At 35.0% G+C, this 22,743-nt stretch overlaps 2 protein-coding genes across 2 annotated transcripts in view; one reads left to right on the forward strand and one right to left on the reverse strand.

Annotated features, from left to right (window-relative positions):
* Window positions 1-1,333: 1,333 nt before the first annotated feature.
* On the forward strand, window positions 1,334-3,743 carry LOC125652503 (uncharacterized). Its single transcript, XM_048881733.2, has 5 exons — window positions 1,334-1,498; window positions 1,584-1,672; window positions 2,089-2,191; window positions 2,305-2,408; window positions 3,391-3,743. Exons 1-5 carry the CDS (start codon window positions 1,351-1,353, stop codon window positions 3,568-3,570), a joined length of 624 nt encoding a protein of 207 aa, XP_048737690.2. The 5' UTR covers window positions 1,334-1,350; the 3' UTR covers window positions 3,571-3,743.
* A 130-nt stretch (window positions 3,744-3,873) lies between these two features.
* LOC125652504 (uncharacterized) overlaps window positions 3,874-22,743 on the reverse strand; it is a 20,902-nt gene continuing 2,032 nt past the window's right edge. The window contains exons 3-13 of the mRNA XM_048881734.2: window positions 9,180-9,290; window positions 8,759-8,836; window positions 7,707-7,825; window positions 7,232-7,318; window positions 7,031-7,123; window positions 6,824-6,949; window positions 6,544-6,742; window positions 4,975-5,124; window positions 4,768-4,853; window positions 4,614-4,684; window positions 3,874-4,450 (exon numbers count right to left, since the gene is read on the reverse strand). Of these exons, the coding sequence (XP_048737691.2) occupies window positions 4,378-4,450; window positions 4,614-4,684; window positions 4,768-4,853; window positions 4,975-5,124; window positions 6,544-6,742; window positions 6,824-6,949; window positions 7,031-7,123; window positions 7,232-7,318; window positions 7,707-7,825; window positions 8,759-8,836; window positions 9,180-9,290 (1,193 nt within the window). The 3' untranslated portion in view covers window positions 3,874-4,377. The remainder of the gene's footprint in view (window positions 4,451-4,613; window positions 4,685-4,767; window positions 4,854-4,974; window positions 5,125-6,543; window positions 6,743-6,823; window positions 6,950-7,030; window positions 7,124-7,231; window positions 7,319-7,706; window positions 7,826-8,758; window positions 8,837-9,179; window positions 9,291-22,743) is intronic.

Below are 22,743 nucleotides of genomic sequence, written 5' to 3' on the forward strand. Positions count from 1 at the left end.
GAATGCAAACAGATTACAGTGAAAATATATAAATTTATCCGAAGAGTGGCATATTAAGTAAATAAAGACCTGAGTATAAGATTGTACCACCTGCAAAATGTTAAATTGCGGTTAACCTCGGTAAGCATATGTTTATTATGCACATGTAGAAACATAGACAACCGACACTTACGCAACATATACACAAAGTTCTTTTTATATGCAAAGTCTGTACTTTTCAACAGGTAGGTGATTGACAGACTTCCGATTTCTGTGTACTTTAACAGTTCCGTTAGATTTCAAGATGTTTTTGTACATACGATATAGTATTACAGCATTGAACATGTTTCAATCACATCTCGTTTATAAAATCATATAGTGGATACGATGATAAAATATTATTGCGTAGAAACTTTGTCCATTCCCGACCGAAAAATTAGAAATAAGAAAATATCGTATATTTCTTATCTAAGTTGATGCGAGTAAAATGGCTCAGTTGAAATGCGTCTATTTATGTCATTAATTACAGAAACAACAATGTTCTATTTAAAACAATCACTGCAAAACATGATGCATTAGTTCTCATTTAGAGTGGGCGTTTATTACTTCTTTAATATTCTCTATCACTTGCATGTTTACAAAGTAATCACTGGATATTGGTATTGTGTATACATGCCGAAATTGGCTTTTCTTTCAAACATATTTTCTTTTTATCTCATTTTCTTTTCAACCCTTTGTTTTGTTTGGGTTTAATACAAATATATGCAACGAAATTACATTTCAATACTTTGAAAAATACCTTGAATAGTTAAGAGTTTTACTTCTATACCAAGAACGATCATTTCTAAGTAGCACTCCAAAACAGTGCCTCACAAAACATTAGTGTACCATAGATGGGCATATCACAGTATGGAAACTTGTAATGCCATATTGCAACGTTTTTCTCTCCCATGCCCGAAATTGTGATAGACACAGGAAGTGTATTTAAAACACCAAATACTAGATGTAATACTGCGTAAAATATTCTAATAAGAAATTCATTTCAAATTATGAAGACAAATATCATCTTCATGCAAAGTCGGTTGCATTAATTTCTCTCACTTGATATTAGGAAGGGAATTCAAATTCTTCAAACTTGGAAACCGCACGCCAATGAAGAAGAAGTACATTGATTTACTGAATTTTGTCAAATTCCTTCTGCACTTGATTCACTGCTTCGTAGGCGATTACATAACAATGCTTACAGCGCACCTGTCGAATATAAAATTGATTGGTGTCTGAAATTTTAATTATACATAAGGGGTGACCCCCTACCTGAAACATGACAACCATGTATCATTTCTTAATAGACGCCTATCTATATAAACAAAGATGAAACACTCAACCACAAAACTGTTATCCAATGCTAAAATGGTTCTCTTTTATGTCATTTTAATGCTATTGTTTCAAATTGAGGAAACTATAAGTTGTCAACCAAGAGTGTTTCACAGACAGCAATTATTTTGCCATTCTGATTACAGTATGTTTGACCGTGTACTTTCCAATCTTTTTCTTATTGTTTTCCCTACTAGTTACGCCGTTCATTTATTGTGTGGAATATTTAGTTTTTCAGGTCCAAGCTGAAGGAGTGACAAATAAAGGAGATGATTTGTTTGAACGTCTCTACCGCGTGTCCGTCATAGATTCTTACAAGGTAAGGTATTTCTTGATGTTTTCAGAGTCATAGATGTATTTTATATAGACAATACAGGTATATTAAAAATATTTCATAAAATTATCTCTTGAGAGGGTATGCTTCATCCTCCTAGGCACCTGATCCTACCTCTGACGTGTCCAGGGGTCCGTGTTTACCCAACTATAATTTTGTATTCCTTATAGGAGTTATGAGATTGATCACTGTTAGTTATAGTCACCTTTTCCGTCAGTAGATGGGACACATATGTACAATATCGTGGATACATAGGAATAATGCTGTCAATCTGTTCGAGTGGCTAGACACTTCAATCCATGAATACCCTGGGTTATGCTTCAATAACTTTGTCATTGAAAATATTTCCCTTTCAAGCCTTTTACGTTATTTTCACTGGTGCTTTATCATTTCTTTGTTAGGGCAGCATAGGTACGGAGTTCGACGGGGCGATAGTAGGAAATGGATACTTTATGTCCTGTGGTCCGCAGATACTGGAGAAGGGCTCTAAATATTTAATATATGGTGAATTAAAGCATTTCATTACATATTCATTGACATCATATAAAATCCTTGCAATTAGTATTTCTTTTTTATCATCAATTTATAAAAGCTTCTTTTAAATTATTTGATTTCAGCATACAAATTCCATGGAGATGTACGAATTCGAGAATATTACAACATGATGAACGTCACTAAAACAGACATAGAGTTATTCCGAAAATATGACTGTTTTTGTAAGGTATGTTTAAAAGGAAAATATTTTTTTTATGTGAAAATGTTTTAAAGCGCACAGCATTTACACAATCCTCAATTGTTTCCTATTGTTTCCAGTAGTATGAATTTACAAGTATATAAAGCACATCGTCCCTAAGCACGCGTACTGAGTCCTGGAGTACCTCAAACTGTAGTTGTATGATCAACAAAACACTCGATTTTCATGTATAGTTATGAAATCACACAGCCATTTGTTGATCCATCACAGTCACGATAACAAATTTTGATATTTTAATGGCTGTACCCACAGGTAAAACGTTTAGCGTTTGTTTACAAATGATAACTGACAAAATCAAAACTTACAGACAACTCGTTTTGAATCAAATTAATTACTAGTATATACACTGTAGCTAAATATAAAATAAAATCAGCCTGAACAACAGCGGCTCTGTTTGCAAATTCTGTATCAAAGAACTTATTTCAATTGGTTACTTTGTCAGTTTTCCAAAACGACAAGCAACCGGGTGATCATGGAGTGATTTTCTCTTTATCAAAAAATTATGTTAGCTCCCTGATTGGTTGATATATAAGCATGAATATTCATTAAGTCGAGGTTTTTTTTAATCATACAACCATGGTTATGAGGTACAGTGAACGGGGACAATAGGCGTGGATTGCTACAATGATAATTTCAAGCTGTGAATTTAAGGAATAAATCTTAGTTTTGAAAAAGAAAACTGCAACGCTTCACACTGGCATGCTCCATGAGCCGTGCTATTTTTATATATACATTCTACTTTAAATTATGTCGTAATTCTAAGCCGATAAAGAGACGCACTATGTTTAACATGATTCGTACGCGCATATTTCACAACTGAAACGCATCTATGATGAAATGGTCATCATTAATATCGGTAAAGACATCAAAGGCAAAATGTAGATATTTCACCTTGTTTCGACAGTTGAATATGAGATTAACCTTAAATCTCTACTTTCCCAATTCTTAGATTATCACTGATAAAGACGGTGTGATATTACGGAAGCTTGGTCAGACTAATTCATGTTCGTCACCTATTCCCAGTACCAGTGGTTGTTCTTACAGACGAGGATATTGTCAAAGGGACCCACAAGGGGCGTGTCAGTGGGCAGTACTCAATCCCTGTGGACTAGGAAAACCCACGAACTAACCAATTGAAGCAACTACATAAGTGTGTTTTTTTTTCTGTTGATCACGTCAAAGATAAACAATCAGTGGACGCAAGTGCCGACTGTCTGCATTTTTCATCACAAGTTGCATTCAATGGTGTAAGCTGATGTTTTTGTACAGGAGAGATATATAATACTTCAGAAATGACCTGTGTTGTTTTCGTTCTTGTTGTTTTTCTCGATATAAGACATAATAGAATAAGCCGAATTATTCTTATTACTTTTTATTTTCATCTCAGAATACAATGAATCGTGAACGTATTCTTACAGAACAGATTGAATGAATTGAGCATGAAATTCAACAAGAAGATATTTTGACGCTTACTTCAGCTTATATTTGCATGAAATGACATGGCTTATGCTATTGTGCGTGAAAACAAGAATGTCTAGATAAAGGTATCTACATTTTACCGCTCATGATAAATTTATACTACCCCATATGCATACAACAGGAAACATCGACAAAACATTTTAAACATGCATTATATTCATATAGCGCATTCCATAGCCAACACATATGTGAGGCATTGTAACAGTGTAGATCATGACAATTCATATTTCAAAAGTCTTGATTTGAGTCGGTAATTTGATAAACAGAGTAATTCATCTTGATATCTTTCCCTATTATGACAGATGTTAAATGGTTCAAAAATATACATGTACAATAGAAATGCTTAGATTTATCATGCTTTGCAATCATTGTCACGGCTGTAATGTTTACCGATACGTTCAGTAAATGGTAATATATTCTGTGTCGGAGTTCATTCACTCTCTCAAATTTTAGGATTTTAAAGTATCTTTCCGCAGCCCATTTCGTTTTGCACCCTCCACGTCATTACAAGATTTGAATCATTCGGATCGCTGTGAAAATTCAAAGTCGGGTTTTATGAAAATGATATTATAAATCAAACTATATCTACATGTACATGATCGCGTCCGTATTTGATGTAACAATAACCGAATATACATTTCAAAAGAGATCTAAGCGACCACCGCGGAAAGGTAAATGGATTGGTATACTTACCACAATATCAAGTCATATTTGTTTTTGTGACCAAATCTGTAATTACTTTTATTACCGTTGGGCCATCGCACCTGCAAATAGCGAACACAAACATGTTACATATACAATGGTGCTTACAACCTTGTACGTACGAATAATTTTCACAGAATCTTACATAAACAACCCCAGATTTCTGTACACGGTACACTGTTCCAATGCTATCATCGCTACCATTCTGGTCACCCCATTGCCAATCTGGTCCTTGTATTAAAACGTATTCATATGTATATACTTGTTCAGCAAATTGTTCTTCACCAAAACCTAAAATCGATGCCCATATCATTTATCATCATAGTGACGAAATAACTTTAAATTAACCTACCTTTTCTCACGAGACAGCCGACCGCTATATTTTGATTTTCCAAAAATCTTGGTTCATCGCTCACTAATAAGTCATAAGCCTCGAACACTCCATTATATCCATGCCGGTAGTTATAACGTCTGCCAGTATCCCACTCCACGTGCAGCCATCCTGGGGAAAACGTTTCCGTTCAAAATGAAAATTGCTTCATTAAATTGCTTAAAGAGGCATGGGCACGGTTATAGCTGAAAATTTTCAAATTGATTTTTATTTTTTAGAATGCTTAACAAAGGTATTTCTAAGTGAACAAGATGTCAGTTGTCGAGGTATATGAGAGATACAGAGCTCACCATTCTTTGTTATGTAAACCAGACTCGTGTCATGTTTTTGTTTACCTGATCCCACCTCTGGTGTGTCCAGGGGTCCGTGTTTGCCTAACTATCTATTTTGTATTGCTTGTAGGAGTTAAGAGATTGATCACTGTTCGTTATCTTCACTTTGCATAGGTTAAATGTACTAGTCAAAATTTCGTTGAAAACAATTTTTGAAGAAAAAACAAGTTAACTCTGAGCACAATTAAGTAGTTTCAGTGTTTGGAACATCTCATTTTGTTTTAAATATGCTATTTTCTATTCAGAAATCTATATGCAAAAAAAAAAAAAAAAAATGGCACGAACCTTGTTTACATAACAAATAATTGTGAATGTTGCATCTCATTTGTAACTCAACAACTGATATTGTAATTTCGGTTGACCATTAGAAATACTTTAGTTAAACATTATAAAAAAAAAATGAAAACTAATACTTGATAATTTTCAGCTCAAATCATAGCCATGCCCATTTAAATATAAAATTTACCCATGTTTGTTTTCGTTCATATTCAATCATCAATAAAAGAATATCAAACTAAGATTTTTAGAGTCTATCTTTTTGTGATTTTAAGATGTCAATAAAGCATTACACTGGTCGACGTAACTCAGTAGTACAGTGTTTGCGTCGTCACTGAGAGATTGTGAATCCGAACCCCGCTTGTGTATTAACTGCGTCAAGCCTTAGATGTAAACCAAAACAAAATAGATACGTGATTGCTCCTGCAGAAAACGCTCAGCTTTCTGAAGTGAGCATCCCTGGTCCTCCCGGTATCACCTTTATAACGGCAGTCTTTGATACATTTTGAGATACAGTCAAGATCCCTTTTACAGTCTTTAGAAACCTGTACGAAAGGTGAGGATAGCGAAAACTCCTATAAGCAATACAAAATAGAGAGTTGGGCAAACACAGACACCTCTATATACCAGAGGTGGGACCAGGTGCCTAGGAGGATTAAGCATCCCCTGTCGACCGGTCACACCCAACGTGTGCGCTATATCTTTATCAGGTAAAGGGAGTTATCCGTAGTCAAAATCTTTGTACCAAGAACGTCTTAACAATCGGTATGAAAGACATCTTACATCATTTGACCCAATGATATGTTGTATTGGCAATCTAGTACAGTGTATAAAATATTGTGGTATTTCACCTAAAGGTGATGACATCTCAACATGAGTGAAACATTCTCGGAGGGACTTACCAATCATGGTAAGACATTACCTCGTATGGAATGGCCTGTAATAGTTCCTACTCCATGGCTATCCTGATTGCCCCACAGCCAGTCGGGTCCTCTTCTGACTCTTGTTCCCGCACAAGGCATTGTGGTATATCGTTCAATATATAGATCATCATTGTCCTCCTCTATGTCGTCATCTCTACTGTATACTTCCTTTTCATTTATAATTTCGCAGACATAACTCTAATTAAGAGAATATTTCCAAGATATGAAATATGTATACTTTCAAATAATTATTCAAATACGTTGCAGATCATAACTTACAACATCTTCCTCGTTGTGGTGAATAAATGGTCGGAAAGGAGTTTCCATGCTAGAAATGTGCCTTCTAACAACGCTCTCAGTTATACATCTCTCCGGGAATTGTGTAATGAGATGATCAGCCCTTCTCTGAAAATGTAATTAGCATGAAAAGAAACCACGTTTTGAGAGCCATCTGAAAACTCTGAAACATTAAGAGAAAGTACTCACAACATGCAACGAAAAACGTGCGCATTGTCTTGCCTCATCAAGTGAAAGCATTCTGCCACCTCTTGCTGCAATGGCTAGGGTTCCTAATAAATGCTAAAATATGAAAGATATTACGTCCCTATCAACAATATATATAAAATTAGCTGCAGAAAAAGTACATGAAATTCCCAACGTTTCACCAAAGAATATCAGAAAACTTACGTAGTTTGGTTTAGTACCAACAGGTATGAAAGTAAACGGGTTCCATCTTCCTTGTGCCTCAACGAGACGTAGGATTCTATTGAATGTCTACGATGAAGATTGACAGGACAATAACCATCATTTCATTAGATAAAAGTAGATACAATTTAAACCTAGGTTCAATATATTGTCTAACGTCCCTCTCGAGAATTTTTCATTTATATGAAGACGTCACCATTGCCGGTTAAGGGCTGCAAAATCTAGGCCTATACTCGGCTTATGGCCATTAAGCAGGGATGGATCTTTATAGTGTCACATGTGCTGTAACTCTGGACCTCGGTTTTTGTGGTCTCATCCGAAGGACCGCCCCATTTAGTCGCCTCTTACGACAAGCAAGGGGTACTGGGGAGCTATTCTAACCCGGATCCCCACGGGACGGTTCAATAGACGAACATTATAGATAGAAAAAATGAGCTTGAAATAGGAGGAAGCATACGTCACTCTCATTTGATGTTTCACTTTTTTCCAAAGAACTTGACATGTCTGTAGGATGTCCATCAGAAATTACCACCACTCTGGCCCTTATACTAAGAGATCCTACTAATGTTGAGTGACCTAGATCAGAAATAATATTCACTTGAATACTCTTCAAAGAAAACACAACTACTTCATATGGCAACTCTGCGAATAGTTTATTTTCTAATTCTGGTTGTTGGCTCCATAGTATGAAACTATGAAAATGTTTTTCTGTAATATATTTTTCTACTACATGGATTACGATTTGCAAAATCATAAAGAAAAGTAGGGCAGGTTATGATCCACGTGGAACTGCATTGTAAAAATTCTGAGACATGTATCAATAAGGAGATGTTTGAAACTACTAATCCCTCTAAATTTTTAAAACAAGTAAATGTTCCCCATTTCCATATATAAAATATTATAAAAGCATGTCGCAATTTATATGATCGTAATAACCATCTAGTTTGCCAATACAACATGTCATTGTGTCAAATGATGTCTGTCGTATTTCATACCATCATCAGGCCGCTCGTGGCACACTGATTTTGACTACGGATTACATCTGTTATATGATCAAGATCTAGGACTCACAGGGGTGTGACTGGTCGAAAGGGGATACTTATTCCTCTGTACCCGATCCCATCTCTAGTATGTCCTAGGTCCATGTTTGTTCAACTCATTTTTATATTCTTTATATGAATCACATTTATCGCTGTCGTAAGCTCAATATTTGTTAGAGGTGGGGTTTTATTTTGGACATAAGATTAAAAGCCCCCCCCCCCCTCCACTCTACGTCATAATATGATCCCTTTGATAAATTCACTGTAAAAAGAAATGTTGTTTTTACCTATCTAACGATTGGAATCATGAAAAAAGTGAAGACAATTAACAGTTATCGTGTAAAAAAAATGTTTATAACATTATGACAAAAATAGAATTCTAAGAATGATAAAGTTTACGATGTATTTAACCTTTCAAAATTCAAGCTGGTTTCAGGAACAAACATTTTTCAAATATTTCAGAACTAACCTCCTCCGAGACTGATGCATGAACGGGATAACAACAGTCCTGCTTCCATTGGCGATGAGCCTTTGCACTCAATATGGTCTAAAAATTACGTTTTCATCTTTGTAAAGGAATAATTCATTACAAGTCGACATTTTAGTTATATTCAATACACAATATAGGTAATGTCGCAGAGTAGAATATTAGTTATTGTAAGAAACAAAACAGCTACCAAGTGGAAACTTGATAAACGCTTTTTGTACTACACATTACATATCTGTCTAGTGTAAGTAATCCCAAACATGGTGAGAGTTTCTCATACTGTTTATACAAAGCAGACATCGTCGTATGTCAGGAAATTACTATCCCAACCGCAAACAAGAGGGAAAGCAAAAATGCGAGAATCAGTAAAAACAAAAAAATACTGTAAAAGAGAAATACTTGCCTAGACATCTTTCAATGGAATCATAATTGTTTGAGTAATAGTGGAGAAATTTCACTTCATCTCCAAATCCTATAACAGCCACATTGTCATCAAATCCTAGTCTTTTATATTCTGAAATATATATAGATGTATAGCTTTATTTGCATATTTTTATCTACCGATTACATAGAATCACTTGTTTATCCCTTTTAATCTCTTCTAATGACAGATGTAACTTTTCAAAGGCGTCCTAATGGTGACATGGATTAATACTTTCTGAAAAGGGTCAAACGGTGATCAATCTCATAAATCCTTTAAAGAATACATAATTGAGATCACGACAAACATGGTCCATGGAAACATTAGACGTGGGATCAGGCGGCCGTTTCACTAAACGATCGTAGATAGTAAACGTAGACTTAAATGTGAACGTAGCACGTACGACTGTTTCACTAAAAGTTACGACTTGCAATTTACGATCAATATTGATCTTAATTCCATGAGTGGTCTAGGGCTATCGTAAGTATTCCTACATGCACGTAAATGAGCATTATGGCCACCATGCTGGTCCTGCTTGAGATCATTTTGTGGTAGTATTTACCTGACTGAGTTTGTTTATACTTTATAAGAAGAAAACAATCACAATGACTTGCAGTCTCCTTTTGCATATTAAGAATATCGTACAGTCCAGGCTCGAATCTTAAATCAAATAAAGTTATCCTTCTTTCTTACGTACATCTACAGAAATGCCAGTCTCACAGGGGCTAAGCCTGTTTTGGGGCCGACCTCTGTGATACCATGAATATAGTAAATATATATTTATGGTATCACAGAGTTCGGGCCCAAAACGGGCTTAGCCCCTGTCAATAGGCTGCCGAAATAAATGTAAAGGCAATAAATTCACTCAATGGAGTACACACTCTGCGTACACTGGGATAAATCATTCCCAATCTTACACGGAAACATACATTGTCAATACCCATTATGTTATATCTGGAGAAAAATACTTCCAACCTTTATAGTGTGTAAGAGTGGGATACTTCACTTTAGAATTGGAGATACAAAAGAAAGTTTTTGTTTGAGACCCTGTGCACAATTTAGAATCAATCGAGTAAAGTGTAATATGAAAAGAAACAACACACACCCCCATTATCACCATAAAAATGAGAAAACAAGGAAATGATGCAAGCATGGGATATACTAAAGATAATTTGTCATTTAGGCTTGAACCAGTGTACAATATTGAGGGAGCAATGTATATCAAACAGATACCACTATGTTAAGTTAATATTATATAAGAGGCAGATGAAAATGTATAGATAAAAAACGGTGTATTACTGCATATTCGACATTTACGACGCCATATGTACATGTACTTGAATTCAAATTGAACTCTTACTGAATTAAAATGCACACGAACACATATGCACATATACATATAGGTCCACAGACTCGTACAAAGACCTACATATATATTTACACACCTGTTGTGGTTCTGATAACGTGACAAGAAGTCAACCAATAGATTTGAGATACGTCATTATGTTCACAAAACAAAAGCACTTGTATAGTGTAAACATTGCAGGCAATTTCCAGACACGATTGAAACTGTCATTCTCTTAAATAAGTACATTTACATCGTAATTATAATATGGTATCTCTGATAATGTACAATGTGCCATTATTGTCTTGTATCTAGACGTTTTGACATCAGAGACAGTTGCTTCTTCAACAAAAATGGAAAAAGGAAATATTCATATCTAGTGATCAGTCATCCAAAAACACCACTCTGATTTCATGCACAAGTACTCTGAAGTTGAAATAAAAAATATGCTAGAGTTCCTCATTGACAATATCTTCGTGGTGTTTGGTGATCAGGTCTTCCAACAATCTGTTGGAATTCCCATGGGCACGAATTGCGCTCCTTTGTTAGCTGACCTGTTTCTATATTCATATGAAGCAGAATTTATTCAAAAACTTAAACGTGAGAAGAAGAAACCTTTTGCTGGGGCCTTCAATTCGACATTAAGATATATCGACGACGTTTTGTCTATTAACAATGATAACTGACATTCATATGTCCATTCGATATATCCCTGTGAGGTCGAAATAAAAGACACCACAGAGTCGTCCACTTCTGCTTCATACTTAGATATTTTATTGAAAGTAGACATTAATGGCAAACTGAAAACTCAACTGTATGACAGATTTCAGCTTCTCCATCGTCAACTTCCCATATTTATGTAGCAATATTCCACGATTACCTGCATATGGTGTTTATATCTCTCAACTGATTCGATACGCAAGAGCTTGATCTGCGTTTATAATAATACCATATTTATATAGCACCCTTTTCATACACTATGTAGGCTCAAAGGTGCTTTACAATGCATATATACCTTACAACAGAATGTTATACACATAATACATAGAAAATAAATCAAACATTAAAAAACAATGATATAAAAGGCGTTATCACATGTAAACAGTCCGTAGCTGTACCTATCCTGATTGTACATATAAAACATGAAAACACAAGATACCATAAATATGCTAGATAAGAATAAACATCAGTTTCAGGGCGTATTAAAATAATAATAATAATGAAATACACACACGCACGCACAGCATATAATGTCTCAGGTATAATACATTAAAACATAGATTTAAAAAAAAAATAATAAAACATCACAAAATGGTACTCGAAAACTAAGACACACAGTCAAAACAGATAATGCGATGAAACAGTAAACACGAATGACTGAAATGATAGAAACTAGTCCTGGGAAATTTGATGGAAAAAATGTGTTTTCAGTGACTTCTTGAATGCACACAGTGGTCTACAGTCCCTTACATGTTCTGGAAGGGCATTCCACAGTTTTGGGGCTATTGTTCTGAAACATCGATCCCCGTACGTTTAGTCAGTTTTTAAATCGAGGCAAGCTACTGATAAACAAGTTGATGGTACAAGGGTTTCAACAGCCTCGATTGAAGTCAGCATTTCACAAATTCTATTGTCGTTATAACGATCCAGTTCGTCAATACAACCTATCATTGGGTCAAATGCTGTCTGGCAAGTTTCATACAGATTGTTTGGCCATTCCTGGCACTCTGATTTTGACTACTGATAACTACGTTTACGTGATCAGGATATAGGGCTCACAGCGGGTGTGACCGGTCGACAGGGGATGCTTACTCCTCCTAGGCACCTGATCCCACCTCTGGTGTGTCCAGGAGTCCGTGTTTGCCCAACTATCTACTTTGTATTGCTTATAGGAGTTATGAGATTGATCACTGTTCGTTATCTTCACCTTTCATTCATCGCTTAATTCATCTTATATTTCCACTATCATTTTTTAAAAAGTGAGGAGGGGGGGGGGGGGGGGGGTTACATGTATATTTAACATTAGGCAGAATTCAAGACATCAAAAGTCTCATAGACATGTTCAGAAATTAAGTGTCTTTAGTAACAGTTGATTTAAATACGAGACGTACTCGGCTATTTGTTCCCGTCGGATCAATACCTTTGATGCAACTGACTAACTGCATAATACATGCACATTCGAATGATAAGCATTACAATTTTTTAGGGAAATATGATAATAACATGATTTGGTGATGGGAGAGGGGTAAAAATCCTAATTTTGGAAGTGGAATGTTTCTGTAGTTTTATGAAGGTTGTTAGAAAATTAAACTCACATATTAGGCCTATATGTATACACAAAAAAAGGAATGGGTCATAATTGGATCCTGGGGTTCCCGCAACCCCTTGTTATAAAGTACAATATCAATAATGCTTTTTAATAAATCATCTGGATTATTCATCATCACGTAAAGCCGGATGTATATGCTTACACACTTAAACGGGAAAAAAATCTATAATACAAATGCATAGGGAAAATAAATTTCAAGTCATTTAAGGGACGAATTGAATCCATGATTTGTATGAAATTTATACAAATAAGTAAATAGATGTCAATAGTATTATAGTGTATTAGCGTATTTTACAACAATGATTAGACGAATATGTATATATATATCCATGGTTTGCAATGTGTTTGATGCAGGATAAAATTTCCTATATTTGAGTGCAATTGTATTTTCATTTTATTAACATATTTATTTATCAATACCATTTCATTTTCTTCTTCTTTTTTTTTTTTTAATCCTTTGAAGATAATTTACTTAGGGGTCTATTGATGGAAACTTGATTCACTAGAGCAGATCGATACATGGCAATTAAAAATCTATAAAATGTAGATCTTTTATGTTACTTTTTATATCATTTTTCCCAATTTTAATTGAGTTACGTGAAAGTCAATAAAAATTATTCTATCAATAGTTTTAACATTCTAGAAATTTTCTTTAAGTTACACTAGAGATCGTACGAAAGCCCAGAAGGCTCATTCGAGATTCGAAATTTAAGATACGAGATTCGAATTTCGAAATTCAAAATCCAAATTAACCAATCAAAATGTGGGTCACAATAGATGGAAGATTAGAGGGTACATGCATATAAACTTAAAATATGACAGAAAGCTTACTCTTCTAATATGTTTACCAAACAACGAAACATTTCTTTTAAAACTATAAATGTTATAAAGGGGCGGATCCAGGAATTGCGGTTACTGGGGGTGCCACTTTATGAGGCAGGGAGTCTGGGGACGCCTTGAGGCTTCCAGTGGGACCAGGGCGAAGCCCTTTGGGGGGCAGGAGGCGAAGCCCCCAGAAACTCCTGGATTTTAAAGGGTTTGAAATATGTCTCCTGTTTAAGGTAATTCCCCATACCACGTCAAATAACGTTAGAAACGTTATTTACGAATCACGAACGTTATGACACATTCATGCAACGAACCCTGTGACATTTTGGTAAATTTTGTAGCCCGTATTAGGACTGATTGTTTGAAAGCAAACAACAAAAATTTAGAATTAAAAGAAAAACAACAACAACAAAAGAATCGCAATAATACAAACAAGCCGGTTCTATACAAAACAACGCTCGGGGAAGAAAATGCTTATAGTTATGCCTCGTTCACACGAAGAATTTAATTCGCATTAAACGTAAGGTAATGCGAATTAAATCTGAACCGCGTTCACACGGAGATTTTAATGCGCATTATTTTACTTCGAATTAAAATTGACGTTGTCTTTTTTCGATAAAATGAGTACAATACTATCTATTTCACTCATTTTTAGGATTTTTTAATTACTCTGATGTCAGTCCCATACATCCTTAATGCGAATTAAATTTACTTCGCATTAGCTCTGTGTGAACGCTAAGCGAAGCTAATTCGAATTAAATGTAGACGCATGCGTAATGGCCAATTTGGGTCACATGCACCATACCCATGGTCAGCTATATATATTTATGTTAGTTTTGTACGAAAAACTAAGCAAAATGATAATAATCATTAAAAACATGTACAAGCAGCATGTCATTAGATAATGTCAGACGTAAATCTGTGGTTTGCATGGGCATACTGAGTAATACATGTGGAAGGAATTGTTTTTGAATACGACAAAAATCTTTTAAAATACTGATAATATGATTTTCTTTTTTACATTTTTTAAAACAAATATGCCGCTCATTGTTAATTTTTATACCATATGACGTCATAGTAGACTTATAATACGTATTAGTAATTAAAAATTACGTCATAACAGTAGTCAGAGGAATGGTGAAAAAGACGTTCCGAAGTTTTAAAATTGGGCCAATGAAGAAACAATATATTGTCTAGATTGAATGCTGGTTGTCGGAGGAAATAACAAGTAATTTCTTGGGAGCATATAAATAAACACGACAAAAAACTCCTTATGTGTAGATCAGTTATGTATGTAGGCCTAAATTGTAAACATGTAGTATACTACATGTAGGCCTATATAGTGTTTTGAACAAAGGATTCTGTATCTACACAATATTCATTAAAATATCTACAAAAATAATTTTCAATAACAATCTATTCTATTATTTCGCGTACCCTTTAATAGAGATGCATACGAATTTAATGCGCATTAGTTTACTTCGCATCAAATTTGATGCGAAGTAAAATTTAATGCGAATCCGTGTGAACGAGGCATAATATACAACTCTGCTTACACATTGCGTTATGACAAAGTCGTTTAGTGAGATTTCTGCAAATATTACAGATTATGATGTTAAATCGTGTTGCCAACTTTCAATGTATCTACTGTAGGCCATTTGTTTTGTGTGATTTCTGATCATTAATGACGGGTAGAATTATCGAATCTTCTATATACAAGATGCTAATTTTTGTGTGCTTCATGTACTGACAGTCACAGATTTTTGTTTTGTTTTCCTTATAATTTATTTAAACCTGAAAAAATACGATCGATGCATGTCGTCCTGATCTAAATAAAATATATGCATAATCTAAAGCTATATGACATTGTAACCCCCCCCCCCCCTTGCAAATTTTTTATATTTATTTACACGACAAAAATCGCTTTCGAGGCCCTCCGAATCCATAATAAATGTGCATATATACATGTATGTGCATATCTCTGTTGTGGCTAATGATTAGAGGGTGTTCAATTTAGATCATACGCTGACAGATTTGTCACATATTTAGGCCCTATCTAGACTAGGCCTAGGTGTCGTATGTTTGTGTTCTTGTACTACAGTATGGATCATGGGTGTTGCAATGTATTTTTCTTTTATCTAAAACACTTTTCTGGTCGGACATGACCTCCATTGATGATATTTTGAATAAAAGGTATCGGAATGTACGCAGTACTACATTTCGTTAACACTCACATCGCATGGCTGTATCGTATTTTTTAAAAAAACTTACCAGGAACTAAAAATTACCAAGAGGGGCGAGGAATGCAGAATTCGGGTGTTTTAAAATATTCGAATTTCCCAAAATGTGTAACTTGACCATAGGTTAGTGTAACGTATTTACATTCAGTTCTGGGATCGTACCTGGTCAATTCCAGGGTTTGGGGTATTCAACAATAACTAATTTAAACTAATTGGTATGATTTTAGTGGACTGCCAAAATATACAAATATGTCCTAACCTTATCTAGGTTAATTATCATCAAACAGAGAATCACTATATCAATCAGAGGCAAGCAACGATAAACTGGTAGTGCTAACTTGACAAAATGTAGATCTAGAGCCCAGTCGCCCTCGGATTACCCCATATACTGTAGGACGCCTTATTCAGGACGGACAGTATATGTGGTAGCCCTTCAACCACTGCACTCATTGTAGGATGCCTTATTCAGGACGGACAATGAGTACAACGGCCTGGACGACGGTCTGTTCAGCCAATGCGGACGACACCAAAAACGAATTATGGCTAGCCTCCTTGCTGGAGGTCAATATCTTCGTGGCAGGCCAGACTTCTAATGGCCTTCCAAATTCACTCTCTAACTGTAAGAACAGGCGAGGAATTATTTACCATGAATACTTTATTAATACCCATACTCTCGTCCTCTCAACTTGGCTGGGTCTTCTATCTGAATGACACTGACGACTGCGGAGTCTCGGTATTTATACACAAATGAGATCACGTGATGTAAAGTGACTAATTAAGAACTCCGCATGGTCGTACCTCAAATATCCGGAATCATTACATTAGCATTCTTTGTGTGAGCGTTAAAAATGTAAAAATCATTCTGATCTACATCACTTTGTTCCAACTAGATCTGACGACATAATAATTTATTTTTTCATCTATTGTGACGTCAAGTCAGTGTTCATGTGACGTAGGCTAAGCTCCATAGTAAAGTTGGGATTTTTCTAACTACAAGCCCGATCCCTAAAGCTTACGGTAATCAATGAAAGTGGTATTTTGCTACTTGAAGCTTTAACGTTTTAAACTGTTTTTCAAAAACCACCCTGTAATATTTCTTGAAATGGTACCAATATGCGTTTTTTCAAGGATTTTAACCTAGAGGGGGTCATTAGGCTCTCAAAATATCCGATACCCTATCTACTTCTTATGTCAATTGCTTGCTGGAGTGTAAAGGTAAAACATATTGAATTGTTTCAAAAATCTGAAGGTTTTTGAAAACAGAATTTCTCGGATATGGTAGGCTATGATTAGTCAAAAATTGACTACTATATATGCATTTTTATCACCTTGAAACCAAGAGCTTGGTTCAGTAGATGAACAATTATTGAAAACAGTCAAATGCAATACATTTTCTTTAATTCATATGAAAGAAACATATTTCTATCGTTGAAATAGATACAGTGCCTGAAAATGAATGTATATTAACACTGCTTGCTTTAACGTGATATGTTCTATTTTTAGAAGTGGCTGTACTCTGGGAAAGGCCGCTAAACATATTTTGCTTCGGGAATTTGGTCAATATACATTCTCGACAAAATACATGCAAATTTTTATAGAAATCTGTAGGTTTTTCAATACTAAGATGTGGTATGAGGAATTACCTTAAGTCATTTGCACTATTTTCTATCGTTTTTGATAAGGTGAAATTAGTAAAATGACGCAAATTTTAAGGGTTTCTGGAAAAAAATAACTTCTCCAAAGAAAGTAATTCAAGAAATCAGAAGATTTTGTCATTTATTTTTCCGGGAATGGAAGAAATTATTGCTTCTTTTATTGTTTAGTACATTTTTGTACTACGTACGAAAGCTCAGAAGGCTCATTCGAGATTCGAAATTCAAAATACGAGATTCGAGTTTCGAAATTCAAAATCCAAATTCACCAATCAAAATGTAGGTCACAATAGATGAAAGGGTAGAGGGTACATGAATATAAACTTAGAATATGACAGAAAGCTTATTCTTCTAATATGTTTACCAAACAACGAAACATTTAACCAATCAATACCGTGATTTACCGTAAATTTGAAAATTTTAGAGAGGGTGCGCGCTGGCTGCACCCCCTTAAATCCGCCACTGTTATATGATGTATGCTTAGCATGCAGACAGGCCCGTAGCTTTGGGCGTTAGGGTCCAGTACTTATCCATTATATATAAACAATAGAGGAAATTCGAACCATCAATACATATTTCTCTCCGAATTATATCTTTCTACATTCTTTTAGGTTCCAGAAAGTTTAACTACATGTGTCATTATGTTTTGTTCGTTCTGCACGAACTCGCTCACTCAGCTCGACACAGCCTAGGTGTTCACACGTAAATTTAGAATTTTCCGTAACTGAAAATTTCGTGTAACAATGGCGGCCGGATCAAATTTTCATTGCGATGTTATAATAGGATTGGTCATGCGTGTCATTTTTGTATACAATTATAAGTATGGTTTTGCATGTACACATTTTTTCTAACGCCTGTACACAATTATTAAACACCAGGCATGTCCTGCTATCCACTTAACAAGATGTGTTTGTGTTTTCTTTTGGAGTTAGATTTTAGGTAGGAGAAATAATGTCATTATATGCAAACAGGCCTGTAGAAAGTCAGGTTCATAGAAAGCGTGGGGGGAGGATTGTGTGTGGAACCTGGTCGAATACACCTCAAATAGTACACTTTAATTAAAATGGAATCGAAGGTTATATGAATAAAATGAACTGACGACACCCCGTAGCAATGGATTCTGATTTTAGATTAATCTACAGATTTACCCCCATACCATTCTTCTCTGCTTGAATAATCATATATGATCATATTCTTATGATTTATTTTTCATAAAGATAACTATACATATTTGAATTAACAATGACACAGGTGCATGGGTTCAGCCCCATAACCCCCCCCCCCCCCCCCCCCCCCCCCCGCCCACCAACACCAACCTAATAGCCTACATGCGTTGATTTAACTATTTTTGTTGAAAATTTCTCTGATGCATGTCACAATGTCTTGCCTACCCCAAAAGTCCAAAATAACTTAAAATAAGCCTTTTTATTGTATACCCTAAATACCCAGTGAAGGTATTTATAAAAAAGGATTATTTTGATATATTTTGGACTTTTGGAATATGCAAGACATTGCTTATATCCATTAAAGAAATGTTCAACAAACATACTTACAACTCAACTCATGTAGCTTATTCGAAGGGGAGGGGGGGGGGGGGGGGCAAGCACCTGTGAACTACATGTATGAAGGTAAACTTATAATGTAATTACCGGTATTGATTATCGAGTGTTTAACCAGAGCCGTAGCCGCCTGGCAATTTCAAAAAGGGGGAGGGGATGGGAAACTTAACTTGGAACAAACCACCCATTTTAGTGTTTGACCAAATATCCACAGGCACCTGAAGTATCGATACTACAACCAACACCCATCCCCCTTTTTCTGATTTTTTTTGCGGCGATAATATATATATATATATATATATATATATATATATATATATATATATATATATAATAGGAGGTGATATAGTATAGACCCGTACTATTATTATATTACAGACAAAATTACTGATTCCTGTGGTACGTAGTCTGATATAATATGAATCAATGAATAATATCATTTTTAAACGTGGATAGATTAGTATTCTGTCGTTATCACGCACGTAATTAAGCTTCCTGGATCCTAAAAAAATGTAAAAAGATACTACTTAGATCGGAGATAAATATATATTCATGGTTCGAATTTCCTTTATTGTTTATATATAGATAACTGAAAAAAATCAAATTAGAATCAATTGTTGGAGGGTTATCATTTGCCCCATATACGACTTTACTTTCAGGTATATCATGAGGTGTATTCGTCATTATTTGACCTGGTTATCACATAAAGTGCAGAATTAATATGTGGGAGTTTTCTGTTCCCATCCCTTCCCGCTTTCTATGGGCCTGTCTGCATGCTAAGCATACATCAAAACATTAATAGTTTTAGAAGAAATGTTTCGTTGTTTGGTAAACATATTAGAAGAATAAACTTTTTGTCGTATTTTAAGTTTATATGCATATAGTTATACCCTCTAACCTTTAATCTGTTGTGACCTACATTTTGATTGGTTAATTTGGATTTTGAATTTCGAAATTCGAATCTCGTATTTTGAATTTCGAATCTCGTACTTTGAATTTCGAATCTCGAATGAGCCTTCTGGGCTTTCGTAAAATCGGGCTCAAAATTTCCATTATTTTTGTTGACAACGTGCATGATTTACTGCAGACGATAAGGATAATTATGTTTAAAACCATGAGGAAATAATGAATGGATATTTCTTTCTAAGGTAGGATTAATTTTAAATCTACCTCCATAGAGAAAAGACTTCTGAAAAGTAGACGTAAATCGCAAGCGTAAGTGTTACGACTACGATAGGTTTCGTGAAACGCTCGTTTACTTGAGCGTCAAATGATCTTAAACGTAATCGTACGTTTACGATCTACGATCGGTTAGTGAAACGGCCGCCATGTGCTCAGGTTGTTTGTTTTACGTTCCGACGAGATTTTTCCTCGGATAGTGACAAATGCGTTATAGTCAAATCTTGCTTCTCATTGTAGCAACAAGTGTGCGATATTCCCCTCTTGTTATCAATACACTGCGCTAAGCTTGGCTAGTGTTGTGTTCGTCAATTCCTCGGGTATGCTGCACAAGTCTGTGAATTGCCCTACCAGTGTAGTAGCTCATTAACTGGAAGGCAATGTTTAGTTTTATACGTCTCCAATAGGTCATGTGACTAAATCTGCACTTGTGAATATTCAATGCCAGTTCAGGGCTCTCCGCTGCTATTAGGGGTACGAGATAACGGGGTGCACGAGACGTGACCGCTTAGCACGTTACAAGTTTGCTAATATTTTCACGAGGAGTAAAAAATGGAGCTTGTTAGAACTGGATTCCACAATATAAGTATTTATTACAGTAAATATGAACTTTTCGAATCCAATATCGTAAAATAGAAATAGCTATTTTTATAGTTATTCCACACGCGTAATGTGTATTTCTTTAGAGATGAAAGCTATTTAATACAATATATTATCTAATGCAATGGGATATTATCTAAAGCACGAATGATGACCTTATATTGCAGGTTTATTGTACATAGTTTAGATAGTTAACAGGGGATGTTTACTGTTGGCACCTAAACTAACCTCTGATACTGTTGGCAGATACACTCACCTCTGATATTTTCAGGGGCCCTGGTTTGTCCTATGCACAATTTCGTATTCTTGATGGTATTTATGAGATTGATCGCTGTTCGTCATATTAAGTTTTTTTTTTCTTTTTACATAGTCTATACTTGGATTTTTCAACACCAGAATATAGACCGAACTCTATGACTATGGATATTGTCAATCACAGACTTTATAAACCACCGCGGGCCATGGATGATGTTCCTTTCGAACCATGCCGCCAGTTCCTTAAGCTTAAATATTCTAACAAAAGAATAGATGCCGTCAACATAAGCAACATTTTTCGTCATAAAAGAGTTGTTTTGTATTCCAACATATTTCAAGTTCAATCTACACACTATATTCCTTTACTTTTACTATTGTATCCAAACTTTGAAATTATCAACAAACTTTACAGTGCCTAGATATAGACTATCTTATACTTAATCCAACTACATGTTCTTTCTTCGTCTTCTTTCAGCTATAGTCCAGCAGGACATGTCATTACTGATGATGTTGCTATAGTTGAAAATAAGGACCTCAAATCACTTATTTTAAAAGGTCCTAAATATACAAAGAACCTCAGTCTTTCCATTGGCGACAGAACTTCATCTATATTATGAATTTTGTCGAAGATTATGCCGAACGATACGCTAAATATGAAAAGGAACTTGACACATTGTCAGAAAGGATTGGAAGTACAAGAAGAATATTAAAATTCCGCATTAGTCACATTAAAACAAAAGTACACAACATCTATCCTTCTGCGTTTAGTAAACCAGACATGATAAAAGAACTATAAAGATTACAAGAGGAATATGTTTTAGTTCCAGCTGACAAAGCTTTTAGTAATACTGTTTTTGTAGGACTCATTATTACAACTGTATTTTTAATGAACATGTATTAATTCCACTTTTGGTAATCGTACTTATACTCCGAATGCATTTTCAAAAGATTTGTTTTTCAAACCAATTTTTTTAGTTTGATATCCCAGTCACTGGGTCGGATGAATATGAATTACCATACCTATACTGGATTCCTAAACGTCATCAAAACCCTTGTAAACAAGCTACATTAATGGATCCAATAAATGTTTTATTAAGCGCCTATCTTTGCTCCTCACGGAAAAATTAATAGCTGTGAAGGAGAAACTCCAAACTTACTGTGTCACTACATATGCCAGAAGTGGTGTCAATCAAATGTGGATTCTAAAAATTTCTATAAAACTTTTAGTGAATTTGAAGTTGCTAAACTTTTCTAAAATTAACAACAACAAAACGTATAATATTTCAACACTTTACACGCAATGAATAAATGATTAGACTTTTTGACATTAAAACCACTTGCTTCTTCAACAAAATAGGAAAACGAAATTATTCATGTCTAGTGATCAATCATCTAAAAAAATACTTTGCTAAACACTACTCTGATTCCACGCACAAGTACTCTGAAGTTGAAATAAAACATATGCTGGAGTTCCTCATTGACAATATCTTGTTAATCTTTGATGATCAGGTCTTCCAACAGACTGTTGGAATTCCCATGAGCATGAATTGTGCTCCTTT

This window comes from Ostrea edulis, chromosome 5, assembly GCF_947568905.1.
Source record: "Ostrea edulis chromosome 5, xbOstEdul1.1, whole genome shotgun sequence".
In the NCBI taxonomy this organism is placed as follows: Eukaryota; Metazoa; Mollusca; class Bivalvia; order Ostreida; family Ostreidae; genus Ostrea; species Ostrea edulis.

Excerpts from the sequence above, each read along its gene's own strand:
- LOC125652503 (XM_048881733.2), top strand. The coding sequence starts at position 1,351 with ATGAAACACTCAACCACAAAACTGTTATCCAATGCTAAAATGGTTCTC. Across the intron at positions 1,499-1,583 it reads ATTTTGCCATTCTGATTACA|TTTTTCAGGTCCAAGCTGAA; the intron begins GTATGTTTGACC and ends TGGAATATTTAG. Across the intron at positions 2,192-2,304 it reads CTCTAAATATTTAATATATG|CATACAAATTCCATGGAGAT; the intron begins GTGAATTAAAGC and ends ATTTGATTTCAG.